The 20,905-nt window shown below is 29.9% G+C and overlaps 1 protein-coding gene across 1 annotated transcript in view; it reads right to left on the bottom strand.

The window, feature by feature from the left end:
- LOC107456506 (uncharacterized) overlaps nt 1–14,873 on the bottom strand; it is a 73,621-nt gene extending 58,748 nt beyond the window's left edge. Inside the window, exons 1-2 of the mRNA XM_016074380.3 lie at nt 14,716–14,873; nt 2,706–3,528 (exon numbers count right to left, since the gene is read on the bottom strand). Of these exons, the coding sequence (XP_015929866.1) occupies nt 2,706–3,519 (814 nt within the window). The 5' untranslated portion in view covers nt 3,520–3,528; nt 14,716–14,873. The remainder of the gene's footprint in view (nt 1–2,705; nt 3,529–14,715) is intronic.
- Nucleotides 14,874–20,905: the final 6,032 nt, after the last annotated feature.

The raw sequence follows: 20,905 nt of genomic DNA on the forward strand, positions 1-20,905 counted from the left end.
ATGTTTTTCATACCTGGGAACAAACGGAAACAGGTAAAAAAGCAAAAAGATAATGACACAATTGGATGTAAACAGAATTTGAGATATAAATTAATAAGGCACTAATTTGTCACTGCAATACCAAGATATTTCATGCATAATAAGCTTAGAAAAAAATTCGTTTGTATGCATTTCTATGCCACAGATTCATTTTTCCAGATATTAAGAGCTTATTTTCAAAAACTTAATAATAAATACAGAAACTTAATCGTATTTTGAGGGAGGTAACCCAAAGGCCTGATTTAGAAATCTGTAAAGCTGTAGGCATAGAACTATCGAAATCAAACCGGTCATAACTTTAAATCAAATTTACATATTCTCTATATACAAAATGCTTTTCGATTATTTATAGCATCAGTATAATATGATACATTGGCAAATTTATAATTATACTTATTTCGATTTTTTCTAACTCAGAATTCGCACTTTTTTTAGGCTACGGAACCCTAAATGATCCTAAAGATAATCCCTGAAGATATGATCCTAAAGATAAAGATAATGAAAGATAATCCCCAAAACTAGCAACAAAGTAGTTGTATAATTTCACACTTTAAGAAGATTTTAAACATATAAAAGACAAAGTTGCTCATACAATAACTCAACAACTTTTAGAGACAAAATAGCAATCATCTTACTCTAAATAAAAAAATTTCAACAGCACAGTCACTGTAGTTGCAAAATGATGCACACTGATTCATTATCTTCGAAAATACCCCCTTACCCTTCCAAAAGAACCATCAAACACTTGGTTAAACAATCGAGAACACAAAGAGAAAGATCTTCAGCTGAGCTATATGTTTGGGTGGAACAGACGAGGCTCAAACCCAGTATTTTGCTACCATTAAAAAAGAAAACGATTTCGCAATAAGGGACCTCGTTTTTTTTTTTCAATCAGTGAAAATGTCGCTTTCAAGTCGGAGCACCCAAAGATTAGCAAGAAGAAAGCGATAAAGTGTCGTGGCCAGGGCAAAATGAAATGCTCTCTCTTATCAAAATGGAAGAGAGTTGTTCGACAACAAAATGGACGGAGGTATAATTTGCCAGGTCATTGTTCCGACCTTGGCTGAAAATCCAGTTCATCTTTTTCTTCGCCCTCTCGTGTTAACGTTTTTACTTTCTATTAAAAACACTCATCGAAACTTCTGAATCTCGCGACAACTTCTGAAATCTCTAGATTGATTTCTTCTCTAGTAGAAGAATGTGGTGTTTTGATGCACTCAACGAAAAACAGAATTATAAACTTGCAAGAATAATTAAGTGAAATGGTTTAATTTATAGCAATAATGTAACTAACTTTCTAAGGCTGTTTTTCGAAACCTTTACTTGCATGGATTGAAGCTTTTTTTGCGCATAATGCACTACTTTCGTAACTGCTATGAGTTTGCAACAGTTATTCATACATGTCAGATCAAGTTTAGTTCATCAGTTTAGTCAGCGGCCTCTATGTTAATTTTGAAAATGGCGCAATACGTCCACGGGAAAAAAAGAATTAAAAGTGCTGGTAGTCTAATTTTTTTAATGTTTTAAACGTTACTCGGAAGCTGCATAATATGGGCTCATAATTTTTTTTTAAAAAATGGAGGATTATTAATTGACTTTTTATTATTTTAAACTTGGAAAAAAGTTTGCAAATTTTTAAATATTTTTTTTAATTTTTGCTGTAAAGCCCAGATAGCTTTTTACTGCAAGATAACATAGATAATTTAAATTAAAACCTTTACCTCAAGTATACTTTTTACTTTAGTATGTTTTTTTCCCTTAAAGAAAACAGCTTTGAAAATCGCTGTAAAAACTTTACATTAGAGTACGTTAAATCATAAATGCACCTAAAAAAACAAAATGGATTGGAAACACACCTTTAAGTTAACTTTTGCAATATGTTTACTTCGTAAAAAAAAATAAAATGTTTACCACCGTTGAGATATATGAAATTACCACAACAAATAACCTACGATAAGGCCTTGCATTATTTTTTAAATAGTAGAATGCGCTGCGTTATATAGAAAAATAGGGTCCTAACCATAAAAAAAAAACCTTAACTTTAACTAGCTTCGTGGGAACGGGAGTTCGAATCCTGCCGGCCGAAGACTACCCTCCCCGTGTAGTAATGGTGAATGGTGCACGCTAAATCTATCCGGTCACAAAGTCCCCCATGTTCCCGTGACAAATTATACCCCTGGGGTACTGAATTGGAGTGTGGTCTTCTCCCGTTCAAGTCAAAATTGCGATCCATGGATCAATGAATGGGTCTGCCCTATTAACGTGTGAGACGTATGGGTGTTGCAGAAGTCGAATTTTTGGCAATAGATGGCGCCACTGGAAAACAAGAACAATCGCACCTTTTGCCTTAATGGCCTGAGACGACAACTTTAACTAGCAACGCAAAAGCGGCACCTCAACTTATACGTTGAAAACTATTAACAACCCTAAGCCTAAACAAATAAAAGGAAAGAAATGACATAATACCGAATCATAATTAGCGGGCTAGCAGAATACGAAAGGCACATGCTGACTTCGTCATAAATAATTATTTTTTAAAAAAAAACATTATCTATAATAAGTCAAGTTATTGTTCCTTTTTTTCTGAATCATTCTATGTCATTCAAAATTAAATGAAAATAAACATTATACATTCATTTTTAGAAATAAAATTCTTAAGAACTCACCGTAAAAATCGTTTTGAAACACGTCATCACCAACTCCATCTAGTGGTTCCAGGTCGAAAAAGGATTCCATTGAAGAAGATAAAGAAGAGCCAAGATCGAAACTGGGCCTCAAGTTAGAAAGCGATTGGTTTCTTCGATGGTTACTGGACAAATGATTGGTGTTGCTAGACATTACAATTGGCCACACTCGTGGTTGAGATCTGTATAAAAATTCATCAAAAACTGGCAAATTGTGTGAGTGAGTGAGGGGCAATGATCGGGACGAATGTATTTGCCTAGGATGCAAAGAAAAGCTCGATGAAGGCAACATAGTGGAAGTTCGTCTGGGTGCAACTGGTATTTCAATTGGCAGGCTGGACGGTCGCTGGTACGATGAGGACGAGAAACTATACATATCACAGTAAACGTTTGAAGGTGTTCCATCGAAGGACCGAACAGTTGTTCTGGAAGAATGCGACCTTTGACACTGGCAAAAGTCGTTGCCGCATTCACTACATTGTTCATCGTCTGGGTCCCGGACATCTTCGAATACTTCCAACTCAGTAAAAAACTCTCGAGAGTCCGATGGGTTAAGGTTAGGAGACATCTCGTAGCCTGAGTCGTGTGAAGGAATCGTATTCGAACGACCCCTCTCGGTTTGTTCAACCATCGTGGATGATGTTGGTTCAAAAAACAAACGAGAATTGTTTGGCCACTGACCTACAGAAGTGTGATCGCTTGGTGGTGGTGCCAGTCTGTCACCGCCTTCAGCAGTGAGAGGAGGAGTTGGTGGTTCACCAGTACTAGGAGAATTCTCGGTGTGATGATGAAACATTTTCTAAATCTAAAAAGAAATACTTATATAGATATATGAACATTATTAAATAACTATCGCCGAAAAATGCAACATAATGAGTACATAACTAACTACAGGGGTCTGTCCAGACATTTTGTGAAAGGCCCGTTTTTCGTGAAATTGTGTAAAAATTACTCATACTCTTTCAACCAGGGTCCGCTTTTATGAGTTTGCGCAAATAGGGTCCGGTTACTGCAAAAAACTTTTTCAATGAGTTTTTAAATTGTAAATAGATACAAGATTATGCTCGCACTGTAAAATTATAATAAAAAAAATTAAATTTTCAAAAATGAACAGCTATTGCTGCTTCTAAATTAGAGATGCAACATACAAATATTTGGTATTTAGCCTATACTGCTGAACGCAGAATATTCATTTCGGACGAATAAACGAAGAATCGTCTGCCGAAGACAAAACTTAATTCGTTTACATCCATCTTTCTTGTTTTCTGCCCCTGGGAAGGATTTAATTAAATTAACAAAATAATAATAAAGATAAACAAATTTGTGAAGGGTCCGTTTTTATGAAAAGATATTTTGTGGAGGGTCCGTTAACGGACTCAAATTTTTCCAAACAGACCCCTGAACTATATCACAATACAAGAAATAAAAAGATATTACTAAACTGCGCAGATACAGACTGTTTTGTGAGGTTCTGTTTTGATAAAAATCTATCACAGTTCTTTAGAATTTATGAAAACAGGGTCTTGTAAATCAAAATAAAAGCAAGACCCAACTTTTACAAATTTATGTTTGTCTAGTCTGTGTAAGTAAAGAACCTCCCTCGCCGGTCGCCTGGAGCATTGTAAAATAAATATTTTAGTATGCTCAACAACCCCTCAATGTTTGTACTATAATTATCGAATCAACGTCTAGATTTCTTACAATCTTGCTTTTGTCTGCTTATGAAAAAAAAATGCAATTTAATGAATCCTAAATTAAGATACAACAGAGTTATTTTTGCATGTATTTTGTGGAAAAAACGCAAAAACAATGCCATTCGAAAAGTTGTACATTTTAAAATTATATATTCAAAACATCAAGATTCTTTAAAAAAAAATTACCAAAAAAAATTTTTATTATTAAAATTAAAATTTAATTATTGCGCAGCTGGCCAGCATCTTAACAGGGTTTTTTTTAATCAAATTTAATTTTTTAAAAAAAAACACATTTTTGTCTTGTGTGTATTCAAATATACAGACAAGCAGATTTTAAGGAAAGCAAACTAAAACGAGAAAAAATATATGAATCACTGAAATACTACAATAAGATCAATCTGATTCAGAAAAAAAAAAAAAAAAAAACTATCAATTAATTTTTACTTATTCCCATCTCCCACGAGAATACACCACATTTAGAAATGGCCCTACGTCGAAATTTGCCTATTTTTAAAAATCATCGTTAGGCAACCTGGTAAATAAACAAACAAAAGATGACTCGTTGCCTACACGTGATTCCAAGATATAATTTCACAAACGCAAATCGAGATAATCGGAAACAAAAGAACAACCCCTGGGCAACATTCGAATGGAGAGTAAGGTTAACGTGTCTTAAAACTTTAAGATAAGAATATTAATTAAACAATCTTATCGACAGGGAAAATGTACTTGCTTAAACGTATATAAAGCATCGATAGAACGTAATTATCACGATAACAATTACAATAAGTCGACACTGTTTAGAGTAAAGTTGCACAACACTATTTGGTCACCTCTCTCCTAAGTTACAAAACAAAACAAAAAACACTTATTTTTAGATTATATTATAACTAAAGTGTGTTACAAAAAAAGAATATTTTAAATTTAGTGTCATAAATTTATTTTTGAATTAATTAAGAAATTAGGCTTGCATTTTCAACAATCAAAAAATTTTTAAATTTCAACTTTTAAAATGAACTTCGAATTTGAAAAAAACCTTAACTTTCTCCCAATGTTTCTATGTATTTCAATAAATATGTTTTATTTTCTTTAAAAAAAAAGGGGGGGGGGGAATATGTTATATAACATGAAATTTTTTTCAGTTTTCAATGAATTTTAATATTTAAAACCACTTTATTTTATGCCAATATATTACTAAGTTGACTGTTAAACAGGATCTCTAGAACACTTGTTTACATGAAAATTAAGTAAAAATATTTACTCATGCGGCCCTTTATTAGTCAACTTGCTGTGCAAGCGGCCTTTCATTGAAAAAGTTAGTGAACTCCAACCTGTAGAATCCAATTAATAATTTATTTTATCCCTTATAAAAAAGAGCTTTAATAAACAAAATTGCAGCAAATATACGACTTAACATTACCTTAATGGCTAAAATTAGCTTAGCATTTATAACGCATTAGTGCATTTGAGAGAAAATAAAAACCGACCGAGCAGAACCATTAATTGATCGTTCCAGACCAACATTATGAACGTCTGGTTTTTCTTTTTAACCAAACAAGAATTGTGATGTGACAATTCCAAAACAGACACAAAACTGGTCAGGCGGGGTGGCTCAAAACAATGCAAAAGAAAACACTTTCTCCTTTTCTTTCGATTGAATTTGGGTCAAAAAGAAAGTACTCAACCTTGGAGACGTATTTATTTAAATTAATCTCTGAAGAGAGCAAATTAAATAGTGTGAGCGAGGGCGGGAATTATTATTTTTGAAAAAAATAATGCATGACGCCTCTACTGAAATTAAAGTAATATCGAATCTTTAAAATCTATTTTTTTCCCACAACCCGCAATGTTTCTTTTCTTATGTTATTGTTTAACTTTAAAATGGCCAACCTCAAAAAAAAAAAAAAAAAAAAAAAAAAAAAAAAAGAAATTGCATAAAATAAAATGTTAATGATGTGTTAATTTAAAAATTGGAAATAAATCTTAAGGCAAAAAATTCTGCAGACAAATTAAAGTACGGATATCCACAACCAAAATAAATAACATCATTTTTTAATTAAATTTAAACTTATAAAATATACAACATCATAATTCTTTTTTCAAAACTACTCACAATTCTACAAAAAGTTTAATAAATTAGTCTTGTCATAACTTCTCAATGCGGTTGGGTTTAAAAAATTGATAAAGTTAATGAACTGAAAACTAGGTCAAAATACATAGTTAAAGTAGTGAAAAATCGAATAGCAAAAATAATATGATTAAAACGTTTTACAAACGATTACACAAAAGGTTTTTAAAAAGAAGTATTTGATTGACACATTATTAAAACACCTCGCTTACAAAATACTCGTTATCTTTTAAAAATCTGTTTTTTCGGTAATCCAAAATTCAGTGCGCGGAAAATGACAATAATAAAAAAAGAATTGAAATAGATCACAGACAGTCATTTAATCAGTAGACTGCGTGGTACTACTAATGACGTTTTTACGATCGATGATATTGAAAACGTGAAACTATAATCGCGCTAATCATAACACATTGCAATGCATACGTTAACGTGACGTGAAAATTTCTTTTTTTCTAAATCCGAATTAATTGCCAAAATTAAATTTTAAGTAAAAAAATAATAAAAGTTAAAGGGGTTGTAATTAATGTTTACGCTTACCAAATATCTTTTTTTTTTTTCATCACTAATTTATAAACCATGTAAAATTGTATTCTTTTTTCATTTTATTTTCTTGCATGAACTCTAAATAAATTGTTCTTAAAAAAATAATACACTAGTAAATTGCGATACCTTCGTAACTCAGCACAACTTATTTCTTTATAGTATATGCTTTTTTTTTTCTTTTTTTTTTTGCCTCACATTATCTTTAAATTTTTGTTTCAGAAGTTTTTTTTTTTTTAAATTTGTATTAAAAGCCACAAATGCCAACTAAAAATGCAAACATTGAGCAATATCTAAATCAAGCAACAGTAAGGATACATAAAAAATTGAAACATAAACACTAAATATATTTAATATCACTTGAAAGAAACTAATCACGAAAACTATAACTACAAATTTAAAAAGAAACAAAAAAAAAAACTGCAATATTCTCTGTATGCCAATGACTTAATGGATAAACTCACTATCGTAAGTTTATTATAATTTTAAATTTATACTTTTTAAAATTATGAGATATAAAATCTATTTTAGAGAGTTGTGACAAATCTTGAATAACAAATGGTTTTGAAAATTTTCTAACTTAATAGGGACTTTTTTCAGGAATTTTCTTAAAACACACAAAACCAGGAATACGTACAATTAAATTAAAATAAGTAAAAGGATTTCAGTATTCTAAAGAGAAATGTAGGAGCAATGACATCAATTTAGAAACTATTTTCCCCTGCCGTGCTTTTATTTAAATTATTTTAGGATCTGCTTAAATATTCTGTATGCTAGTTTTTAGATATTTCGAGCTGCCTCTACCCCCTTGTTCGCAAAACTTACCAAATTACAAACCGCTTCCGTGATGACACAAAAGAATCGAAACACTATTTGTTTTTTTTTACTTCAACTTTTACCCTATTAATTTAAAAATAAGAATATTTGGATAAAATTAAAACAAAAGATGACGCTTAGCGTCAAACAAAATTTACAGCCAAAATAAGCAAATTCAAAACCACTTCGATTTTAGGTGCTTGCGCATTATTTGTACGGCCCTTTACTACAAAGGCATTCTCATCACTTGGTAAATTCGTTTTCTGAAAAACAAATTTACAATGGAACGAATTGGAAAATAAAAATGTGAAAATAGTGACCTGTTAAGTTTTAAAGGAAACTAGGCCAACATCAGGAAAATACAGATTTTAAAACTACAAGCACGGTTTACTAAGGATTTATCGAAGACAAAGCAAGTCGACGTGAGTATTTTGACATTCACAATTATACTGTGTAAACAAACTACATAAACAAACAATTCAGTCCGAAACGGCCATGGTCAAAGTTAACAGTTCTACGCAGACTTATTCCAGACAGTAGCTAGACTTTCTTTTCGAACTAAACAGACATTCGATTGTATATTGGTAACGGGAAACCCGGAAATGAAAGCGCAGACGATTTCTAGGGCAGCAGACCCAAAAATTATAATTAGTCAGAGATAGACCTTGAAAAAGACCGTGAAATGAGGGTAGCCTGCCATCTATACAAGGAAAGGGGGGATAAGATCAAGGAAGGTAAAAATGTTCTTTTTGGAAAATATTCGAATCATCAGGTGCGCCAAAAAACTATCCCCCCTCCCCTTAAAGGTTGACCTCCCAGACACTTCACTAACCAGTGTTTACTATTACGCAATTCCTATAAACCAACTGGAGGATAGTTTAAACTCAAGGTTAAACGGGAATGATGGAAGTTTTTTTCCCCTTCATGACATTAGGCAACAAGCCAAATTTGAAGATAATTAGTTTTATTTTAACTAACGCTAACCATGAGGGAATATAAGGGGAGGGGGCTGCAAAAGCTGCGCAATAAACTGATCCTGAATGCGTTTTACGAATATCGAGAAGGTTTTTCGAAGAGAAAATAAAATAAAATAAACAAAAAAAGTGTTCACGGACACTTGTGAAACAATACAGGTGTGTGCATCATTTAGAGTTAAGTGTATCTTGAATATCTAATAAAAGTCAATCGCAAATAATAGTTATCATATATAAATGAGTTAAGTATTAGTTAACCTTGGAATTAGTAGACATTCGAATAAATGAAGAGACTCGTTTTGATCCTTTACTAAAGTTTTTGGTGAGCAAATGAAGGAAGAAACTGTTCTCTAGCAATAAGATAATTGTCACGTTAAAAAAAATAGAAAAAAATGGTGGCCTACAAAAATTTCGAATTTCAGAAACCATGATAATTTTTTAGCAGCTAGCTACTCAAGAATATTCAGATTTTTCAAGTTTAAAAAATAAAAATAATAGGTTAAATTTTTAAAAAAATATTAGGCATCAATCATGATGAGACATTGCGGAGACTAGGATCTCAGGGATTTGCAGACCCTTGGAATAAGATAAATGTCTAGTAAAATTAAGATTTATCTATGGCAAAAAACTATAGTCTTTAACTTTGTCTTTTAAATAATTATATATTGTAGTATTTTGGGGGAAATTGGAAGGAAATTAGAAGCACAAATAAAAGTTTAGTAAACATTATTTTTTACAAACGAGTTATAACTTCCCCGTCAAGATTAAGTCCTTCACGATTGAAAATTCTATGTTCGATTCCTGCACACTGTTAGATTCCTGAACGTGTCTCATATTTAATTGCTTGCCAAACTTGATATTTTAAAACAAACGTAGTATTACAGATTTAATTTTTAAAATGCCAGAAAATTATTGAAAAGAGTCTGTTATAAAAATGTTCGTAAATGTAACATAAAATAGATCGGTAAAAATAACAAATTTAAACAGAGTTTACTCATATATATATATTTTAATTTCTTTTTTTTCTTTTTAGATCGTTTCTCGAACCTTTTGACTTACGTTAAAGAGCAAATTCGTAAATCGTTAAAATGCAAACTGCATTTTGCTATACTTCTAGAGAAGTAAAAGTTTTAATTTAATTCGTGACGTCACCAAAATTAATTCTACGTCGTTAATTTTTTAAATCATTTTATACGTTAAAACCTCTGTGTAAAATAGACATTAACCTTTTTTAATTCCATTTCTACCATACACAACAAATACTTGTATTTATATATTTATTTTTTGTACATATTTTTAAGCAAAATCGATAGGGGTGCTGCTAGATTATATATTTTGAGAGGGGAAAATCCCATTTTACCGTATCATAATATATTCTTTGCATGAGTTAGCTTTCGCTGTTCCCAAATAAAACTTTACATTTATATTTATCTTTTTCAGATATTTTTATCTTTTTTAATTTAAAATTTGTTAAATGAACGCTCATTTTTATTTTAAACTTAATTTTTAGTGGCGTTTACATCGCATTCGAGAAAGTAGACAATTGTGAAAAAAAANATATATGTCAGACACAATTGGGTACTTGCAACTCGAGAAGAAATGAAGTGATTATGCCTAATCATGTGATTTAAATCAGAATTTAATTGGATACTCGTAAGCAACTTCACACGCGTGTGTCGAGCCTGGTTGGCTTATCAATCGACAAATGCCACAATTTACCTATTAATGACGTCACTTGCAGGTATCCAATTTTCCAGGAATTAGTGAGGTAAAGATTTTTGGGAGAACATAGTGACATCCTATGCCGAAGACCGAGGAAATCTATGAATGAATGACTCTCTTTGGAAAAAGTTGTTGCACGAAAAACTATACATATACTGCATAAAAATCTCACTCGAAAAAAATATACAAACTCAAAAATAACTTGCTTTCTCAAAACTGAAAGATGACAAAAAATATAATAAATAAATAATAAAAAGAAGAAAAAAACAGAATTGGGTGTCAAAAAATTTACTTTTGCAATTAAGATTATAAAGAAAAAAGTTTAAATGGTTTGCTTCAAATAAAATGCATTCTCAAATAAGCTTATTAATAAATTCATTCCAAAATATTTCCAAATTCCTCTGATTGAAGCTTTCAACTCCAGAACAGAAGTGGAAAATAGTGTTACTATAAAAAAATTAATGAATAAAAAAATCTAAGAATCGTCTGATTCTGAAAAATAAAGAGCAGACGATAATTTGTGGGATAAGAAGTGAATTACATCATTCAGAAAAGAAGGTGAAAAATATTGAATGCCGGTCTAGAACTTCCGTTAAAGGATATTCAACTACGCATCGTTATGAGAGAGAAAAAAATATTACAGCAGAATATTCAGAATTTCCTGTTCTAGAGACGAAGGGATTAAGAAAAAAACAGAACCAGTCAAAATAGAGTTAAATAAGGTTTTCAGGGATTCGTTTTCTGTTTTTGAGAATTAAGTGCGCGGCGTAGGATGATGTAATGATAACTATTGAACTATGTTTTTTAATGGGAAAGCCAGTGAAAGATACACATGAAAAAATATTCCCACATATAGAAAAATGGAAACTATACAAATATTTAAGAAAAGATTAAAAATAGAATCAGTGAAAACAGAATTAATTTAGATTTATAATAGGATTAAATTTCGTACGCAAAATTAAGTGCGACCCAACAACTATTCGATAAGACTAAATGCGATGTTCGCCAATATTCCTATGCAACAAAAAAATTAAATAAAACAACAATTATTCAAAATCTCCATATATTTGGCATTTTTACACATAAATAATATTAAAAATATTGTTAGTTTTTTTTTCAAAAATATTTTTTTTTTATTAGTTTTCTAAAATTCTTTTTAACGTTGATAATATAAGCAATGGAAAGAAAATAGTTATCAAGCCGTTTTTCTCAAAACCAATAGTGAAGCATTATTTTTTCAATTGAATGACAGAATACAGATAACATGCTAACAATAAGTAAATAAACATAAAAAAAATATCACAATAGAACGAAACAGAAATCTAGATTTTCAAAGATTAGTTTACCATGCCTTTCGAGCACAATATTCTCCCTTTGAAAAATAGAATGTATAACATTAACTCATAATTTTAATCAAGTTTTTTATTCTTTGCACATGAGTGTTTTCAAAAAAAACAGTACTATATTCTCGTACATTCACAAAAATAGAAAATGGGCAGAAACACTGGATTTTGGGTTTTTTCGGTACTAAANAAAAAAAAAAAAAAAAAAAAAAAAAAAAAAAAAAAAAAAAAAAAAAAAACTAGACTTTTTACAAAAAAAATCTAGATCGAGTTTTGAATTATAACAAACCAGTTATTTCTTTTTAAAACAAAGGTATTAAGAATTAAAACAAAATTCATTTAAAACAGAACTCTTGCTTGACATTATAAAATATAATGTAAGGGCAAAGCAGGAATGAAAACGAGAGATCGAATCATGCAATGAAATCGAAAAGAAAAAAAATAATAATAAAGCACAAATATCTGATAGAACCAGTAGAGAAAGATAATGAATGATGGGTAATCTTAGTTCTTATGGAGAAAGAAAATACAACAAAACAAATCTATTAATCAAGTTCTGAAACAAACTAAAGGTATTCCATATTGGTTAAGTGTCATATATCTTGTTCCAGAAAATGGAAACAGTGATGAGACTGTCACCCCCACACCATTAAACAGTCCCATTTGTCACGGACGATGATGATTTGGGCATTCATAACACAGAGCCAAAAAATAATCAATTATTTTCAAGAAGAAATTGGATACAGAAAAAAAAGAAGATTAAATACTCAGATAAAATAAAAAATAACTGTTTTATTCAATCTTAAATTTAAGAAGATTATTTCTATAACCATCAAATAAGTTAATTTTATCAGTCGTAATGATCATGTTAAAAAATTTTAAGTTGTATGATAATGGTATATGGTAAAAAACTGACAGTTTAAATTGACATTGAAACAAAACGAAAAAGAACTACTGATGTACAAAGATATGACTTAAACGAAATGCAGCTTAGAAAAGTTTTAAAATGTATTATTACTTTAACTGTTTTAAAACATGTAATTACTTTATGACAAGTAAAAAGAAAATAAAAAGAATATTCACAATCTACATTCTAAAATTATTCATCATAAGCCTGCCAGTGTAAAAACTTATAAAATTTAACTAAGGTGAAGTTAAGCACAACTCTTAACTAGTACATAATTGTTTTAAAGAATTTTTTAAGGATAAGATTAGAGAATAAATTTACGGGCATAAAATTGGGAAAAGAACACAAGGTCTGAAAATACTTAAATTCAGAGTATGAAAAAAGGAAATGAAAAATATTACTAAAAAAAAAAACATTTAATTTATTTATATGCTTTGGAAGTTTTTATTCTTTTTTCTACTATGTGAGTACATTGGCAGTTTAACAAAATTTTAAGCTTGATTAAAAAGAATAAAATAATAAATGGAATTTAAAGAATCTCATGCCTCAATCCCACATATCTATCAATTAACTTCTTAAATTTACAATAGAAAATAGCATATATATACACACAGTCTACAAATAATTATGTTTGAACATATATAGTTAGTTCCCAAAAGGGGGAAAACCCCATTTAAGTCAATCATGCATTAAAATTTATTTACTTAAATCAACCTGATATATATCAACAAGAATCAAATAACACTATAAGAGCTTCAAAAAATATAAATGAATAAAATAATGAAAGAAAAAGGAAAATTACAAGATTTAAAACATAGAAATATGCATGTAATAGATGCCAGAAAAAATAAGCAGCAAAAACTACCGCAATCCCTGCGATATGATTAATGCTGATAACGAAGATTGTTATTTTTTTCCTCAATCATTTTTTTAGCGTTGAATAAAATAAGAAACATAAAATGACAACGTTCTTTTACTTAATCTGTACTTAAGCAGAACAAAAATCGTACTTAATCAAAAGTTAAGACTTCTTTACAAATAAAAAAATAATAATAGAGATTAGTACAAGATTTAATTGACATAATTTTTTTAATTTAGAGTAATATGCTGTTATTGTAAATTTAAAAAATAAAAAAGCAAAAAACATCAGTTTAATACGAGAATGCGACTTGTTAAACATTCATAAGCTTGCCCTCATAACTTACTTATGTAAACAAAGATCAAATCATCATGTTATTTATTTGTGCATTTTTTTTTCTCCTTCATAAAAACAATAAATAAATAACCAACAAAACTGAAATTTAATTAAGAACACTTTGCATTTTTATAAATTGCATACGAAGGTCTCGTAACTTTAAGTAAACATGATTTCACAAGATCTGCTTAGATTTTTAATTAAAAAATTCCTTTTCAACTCAAATTGTAAAAAAATTAGTAGAAAAATATTAAAATGCAGAATTAAATCAACTATTGCAACAGAGCAATGCAGATCTATTATGTACACAAAGGAAAAATCTTAACAGTTTGGAATAATGAAAAAAAGCGACTAAAAATTTAAGTCACGTGATCAAACAAACGTGAGTCAGGATGTAACATGTCTCCTTCATCCACTTGTTTATCGAATAAAATTCGATGATTTTGTCTTTTTTTTTTATCCTTAGCAAATTTTTAGGATACACAAAATTAATTTCTAAATCAAATAGGGTAATATAAAAATTTATTTAAAATTATTTACTTTTATTATTAGCTTTAAAAAATATTTAAACTTTTTTTTTTAAAGAAAGAGAAGAAGAAAAAAATATGTTATGAAAATGGACGAAAATTTCAAATATGCAATTTTAAATAATAGAAATAAAAAATATACATACTTCAAATACAGTAATTAAGATAAAAACCAATTAAAATTTCCAACTTTTAGGAGAACGTTTAGGAAACACAAATTCGAATGACCTACTCGCTCGAGAGCAAAACTAATTTTGATACCGAAATCTAGAGAACAGCGAACTTTTCACCCGCGGCAACCAAAACATTGGGTTACCAGATCGAATATCGCCAAAATCCGTTGCTCTCGGAGTACAATCTCGCCAAGTTAAAGAGATGGTGCGCAAGATTTAGGTTTAAAAGGCTTATTAAAGCTTGAAAAAAACATTGCATTCAGAATTTAGTTTTTTAAAAAATCAGTAAACTGCGAATTGAACCTTCGCTCTAATGACAACCGTAAAAGTAAATTAAAAATTAATTTCAAACGCACCGTATGAATGGAAAAAAATCTTTGTAATAAGCAATAATGAAATAAATCTGGTAACCTGTTTCGCATGATGTCTAGTTACGTCACTTAATTTCGCGCTAAAATTGGCCAATGATGTGGAGCGAAAGCTCTACAGGTTTAAGCGCGAGAAACATTGTTTGGGAGAAGAGAACGTACGATGAGCACGTGTGTCGCCTATCTCCCCCTTCTTCCTTCGCGTTATGTGTTTTTTTATGAGTGAGATTTGTTTTTTCTTCAACTTGACGGTAGCTCACGCTATGAAATCCGGAGAAGTGCTTCCTTCAGGCAGTGTCCGCGGTATTAATCTCGCTGATTTCTTTTAACTTATTAGATGTTTAGTTAACTATAAATGATGCGGATTTTTTCGCCAAAATTATTTTATTCTTTAATGTCAATACAGTTATAATTAAAATAATTTTATAGTAAAAGAAAAGGTATTTTTTTTTATTTAGTGCTTAAAGTTTTTTAAAGTAATTATTTTTTTAATGGTCCTCCATTACGAAAGAATGCTGCTTTTCTTTTAAATGCCCCTAAGTCTTTAAATATTACATATGCATCAGATAGGAAGGGTGATTTGCTATCAAGGAAGGGGGAGGGGGTAAGACAAGCTTACACAAGACATTATTCTTTTTTAAATCCATATGAATTCCTAATAACAAAATTTTTAAATGCATTTAAAATGTATCAAAAATTTTTGGGGAAAAATTTTAATTAGTAAATTATTCATATTTCATTTGAAATAAGAGGTTAAATATGGAGAAAGAAGTTTTCTTCCAAGAGTGTTGGAGGTAAAGAGTTTTGAACACAGAAGGAAAACACAAAATATTCATTGCCAAAATTTTATAAAGTCAATTAAAACGTAAATTATGTTTGGCAAAATTAATTTGACTCTTAAAATTGAAATAATTAAATATTTTATCTGTCCCTGTTTTCCAAAAATTTACATTTTACCATTATTTATTTTATTTGAATATACCCCTAAAATCGAATTGCTTCTATCCCATAGCCAATGCTAATAGATTGCTGAAACTTTCTTACGAAAACACATGTATAAGTGGGTTGTTATAATCAAACACTAAATTGAAAGAAAAAAAATTCAACTGACCACTAGTCTGACTGAAGCTTTATATTGTTGTCCCACACGTGGTCAAGTTGGACAGGTTTCACGATGCTTACTATGCATTTATGTATTATTTATAAACTGATTCCCCATTTATCGAATCGCTCATTGATTGGTTTGCCTCTTTTTATCCTTCATTTATTCCATTAGTTCATTCTCTAAGGGGCAATCAATTATTACGTAAGCATGTTTTTTGCTCTATTGGACTCTTTGCCTTGTCAGCAAATATAAGAAATTACAAAATGTTTCCCCTGCTTACGAACAGCAATCGCAACAACACCCACCCTTCTTTTTTGCTTTGACTTCTACTTCAGTAGCCAAACAATGAAAATTCTAGGGTTAAATTTAAGTTTGAGATGTAACTTTGCATAAAGCAAAATTTACGAATTTAATCAATTAAATTTTATAACACTCCCTGAAGAATTTTTTTTTATTTTCATTTCTCCAAATTTAATTTTTTTCTTTCAAATTTAAAATTTTTTTCAACTTTTCTTGTTAAATTTTTGTCTCATCCTAAGAGAAATTTGGAAATAAGAGGATTTTCGACTTTTACGTAAGCATTGCTCCCCTGCTTCCCTCTCACAATAAGCAAATCATAAATCCCCTTTACCTTTATTGGTGCTAGCATAATACTTAAACAGCCCCGTATATCAATACTTATTTTAAGAAATCGTTTGATAAATTATAAAGGAATGAAATATTAATAGATAAAAATTATTACTAGCTGTTTTCTAGCTACAGGTCACCTTCAAAAATTATTTTGTACAAAACATGAACTTTAATGCCAATCCCTTCTATAATATATTTATCGAGCCATAATTCGAGTATCGAGCAGTGGTGGCTCAGAGGATAGAGCGCTCGCCTTTCAATGAGATGAACCGGGTTCGAATCCCAGCGATGGATTTGAATTCCACACCCGGCTAGCTCCGACCACACTGCTGACGTAAAATATCCCCGGTGGTAGACTAATCAGTGTTTAGAGTCACCTCACCGTCATGCTAAACGTAGGAGAACCCCGAAACTATGTCAAGATTAGTCTGGCGGCAAAAGGGCTCTAACCCATGATCCATTCACCACTGAGGATATTTTACGTCAGGACTGTGAGGCGAGTCGGGTGCGTAATTTGTACAGACCAGCCATCGTTGGGATTCGAACCCGGGTCGTCTCATTGGGAAGCGAGTGCTCAATCCCCTGAGCCACGACGGCTCAGATATTCGTTTTAATATAGATTAGCCAATGCCAACAGAAATATAAAATAATATGTTTTCAAAATTAAAACTTGTAATTAACTAAAACGCGTGTGAAACAAACAGGCTATAAGATCAAGACTAATGTGTTCGTATTATTCAGATTCTCTTTTTCAAGACTAGCATGGATATAATAACCTCTAAAAAAGGCATGATTATCTGCATTCTCATGTAAATAAATTTTAGAATTTTTAATGCGCAACACATATTGCATGGAATTTTTCTCTTTTTGTAAATAACAATCTATTTTTAGGTCCAATTTTGAACACATGCAGTCAAATTAATGAATGAGCAATTGACCGAAAAATACTCACTATAAGTTTGAAATAAATAATAACTGATCACCCAATAGCACATTTAATGCGGTAATATTTGAGATTTACTTTATCTTTTGGGGATGCAAAATTACTATACGAGACGAAGTTCCTCCCGGAGTATTGAAATTTAAAGTGATTGTACTGAGATAAATCTCTTAGCACTTAAATTATATTTATAGTTATCAGATGATTAAGAATTAAACTTTGTTGGTTAAAATATTACATATTTAATGTAACATCCTTTTGTTAATACATTTTTAAAATATTCTACCTTTAACGGAAGTTGCATTGATAAATAATAAGGAAAATTTGAGTAAATCGAATAAAAAATCTTATCAGTTATAAAGTCCTCTATTTATCGCTACTTCATAACAATCATTGATAATTCTATATCCGAATAGTCAGTCATTCCAAATTTCTTTTAAAAACTTGTTTTTTAAATGCACATTAAAAAAAATTTAAAATCTTTTTTTTTTTTTTTTGTATATATAAGCGTGCAATAATTTTTCTTAAAACTGTATCTTGTAAAATACTGATAAAATATTTTATGATTTTTATATTATTTTGTTCAAACGTTAGAGTAATATATCCAATAAAGGGTGATAAATTCAAACCGGATCGATCTCTCTCCTGCGTTAATCATGAAACCTCATTGAAACAAAAATACAGGATGATTTGTTTACATAAATTGTTTGCTTTTAAATTTTCATATCTGTGTAACTTTGTTTTCATTTTTGCTACCCTAGTGAGAAAAGAATTTTCATTCAGAAATTTTTAATCATGCAACATTTAAACTTTTACTCTTCATAACTGCTCACTTACTTGATATATAAATTTTTTGTTCTTTGTTGATAACGCGGAAAAGAAATATCGTTGGTTATTTAACATTCGCATTATGTGTCAGTGATTTTAAGAGGGGTTGCTAAGCTTTTCCATTTTTAAAACTGATTGTTTTTTTCGTATACGCATCTGTTTTTGTGCAATCGTCACAAAAATTTTATTATGGCTAAATATTATTTATGGCTATTTTTTGTTTGACCATACTGTGATCGTCTCTTGGGTCGTTCAACTCAACGATAAAAAGAAACTTTGAACTTTCTCACATTTCAAACAAAATGCGTTTCTAATATGAGGATGAAAAGGACAGTAAATATTTCTCTACATGTTTTGTCAATTTTTAAGAATTTCCTCCTTTATTTATTCAATTAAGAGGATGCAGCCTGCCCTTTAAACTCGATATAATCATAGTCTGAATGAATGAAAATTCCTTTCCAGGTGTTTTGTCAACAATATGTCTCATTGCAAATAGGAAACAAAATCAAGGAGTCGTCTCACTTCCGCACTATACACACCCTTGTTGTTTCCTAAAATCATAATTTTCCAAAATCTCGTCCTTCTTTTTCATATTTCGTTGAAGATGATCGTCATCTTTGCGTTCAAAATTAATGACCTAAGAAATTCTGTATACTAAATAATTTAGGCGGCGTTTCTTAAAATTACCAAGAAAAAAAAAACATGTATACATGTAATTTAATTTAGTATCTATGTGTTAAGATATAAATAGTTATATAAAAATTATAAAATGCTGCCACAGTCGCCTGTCTCAAAGCTATTTTTAAAAAAATCGCTAAGCGGGCTTCTTACTCTCGCAATGTAAAAACTAATTGATAAAAGAAATTTTGCACATTTCTAGCGAAATGTTTAAGAAAGATTCTTATTTAAGAATATTATGGATGCGAAATTTAATTTTTAAGTTATTTTGAGTATAAGTGAAATATTGTTTGTTTCTTTATGCGCCATGCAATTTCGCTCAGCTAGAACTACTAGCTGAATACCTCCTCAAACTCTTCCTCTCCTCTTCAAAGCAAAAATAAGAATATTACATAATGTGTTTATTTTTAAAGTGGTATAATTGTTTTTGTTTATGTTCGATTATTTTTTAAGGGGATATAAGCAATCCTTACCATCCCTATAATTTAAAAAAAAAATGATTATTATCTCAAGATAAAACACATAACAAAAAAAATTACACAGAGAAGAATTTTAAACTAAAAATAAAGACATTTGGGAAAAGAAAAACTTTTCGAAGAGTTTCAAAGATCAAACGTTTTCATCACTAAATATTTCTCTGGAACATTCTAAATTCAAAATTTCAAAACATTCTAAATTCTATTCAAAATTTTATAAAATGAATTAAAACGTGCATTTTATTTAATGCACAGTAGTTTTTTATTTTCTTATTTATATAGTGGAATTCAAAGTTAAATTTTTAAAAAAATCGGTGAATATGACAACTTCTTTACGTAAGCAAAAGGGTTAAGGAGGAATCCAAAATTGCAAAAATATGCTTACGTAACATTTAAACGGCCCCTAAAAAATTTTAAAGAAAATCGAAAGGTTTAGGTGCAAATTGACGTTTTATATGAAATCAGGAACATTAGCTTTAGAAAAAATAACAATAACAGGAAGCTGTTTTTAAAATAATTCTTTCCCGATAAAAACCAGCTTTACTTTATGAATTTTCACAAATGAAGTGATACTGGGTATTCACTCTATTTGGCAGTCTCTTTTATGCATGCAAATTACAATCACAATTTTAGATACATAAAGCAAGTGGTATTTTATATTCTTTATTATTTTATTCTGACAAAATACTGCCTATACAATTCTACAATTAACAGTTTTGATAGATACTTAAATGGTACACAGTTATATTAGATTTTGGATTAGTATCTTTATTTTTAAGCAATTAATTTTTAAAATTTTTTTTAGCGCTATCCATATCGGTTTTCATCACTTTTAACTGTAACAAAATTAGATTTTAAAAATCTATTAACTGAGAAATGTGTAGTTTTAAACTGCTTTTTTTCCAAAATTGGACTTATTTCACTTTGAAAAACTACTGGTCATATGCTACTTGATTTAAAACTTGATTCGCTTCAAAAATATACAAATTGGAAATAACAGTCGATATGTTTCAAGCGCTCAAACATAGGCACCCATTTTCAAGACATGACATACACGAGTGAGAAGAAACAAAGGTGATTTGAAGTATAAAACGCAAAGTTGCCAACAAAAAGTAGAAAAATAAGGGTGAAATACGCA

This window comes from Parasteatoda tepidariorum, chromosome 1 (genome assembly GCF_043381705.1).
Source record: "Parasteatoda tepidariorum isolate YZ-2023 chromosome 1, CAS_Ptep_4.0, whole genome shotgun sequence".
Classification (NCBI taxonomy): Eukaryota; Metazoa; Arthropoda; class Arachnida; order Araneae; family Theridiidae; genus Parasteatoda; species Parasteatoda tepidariorum.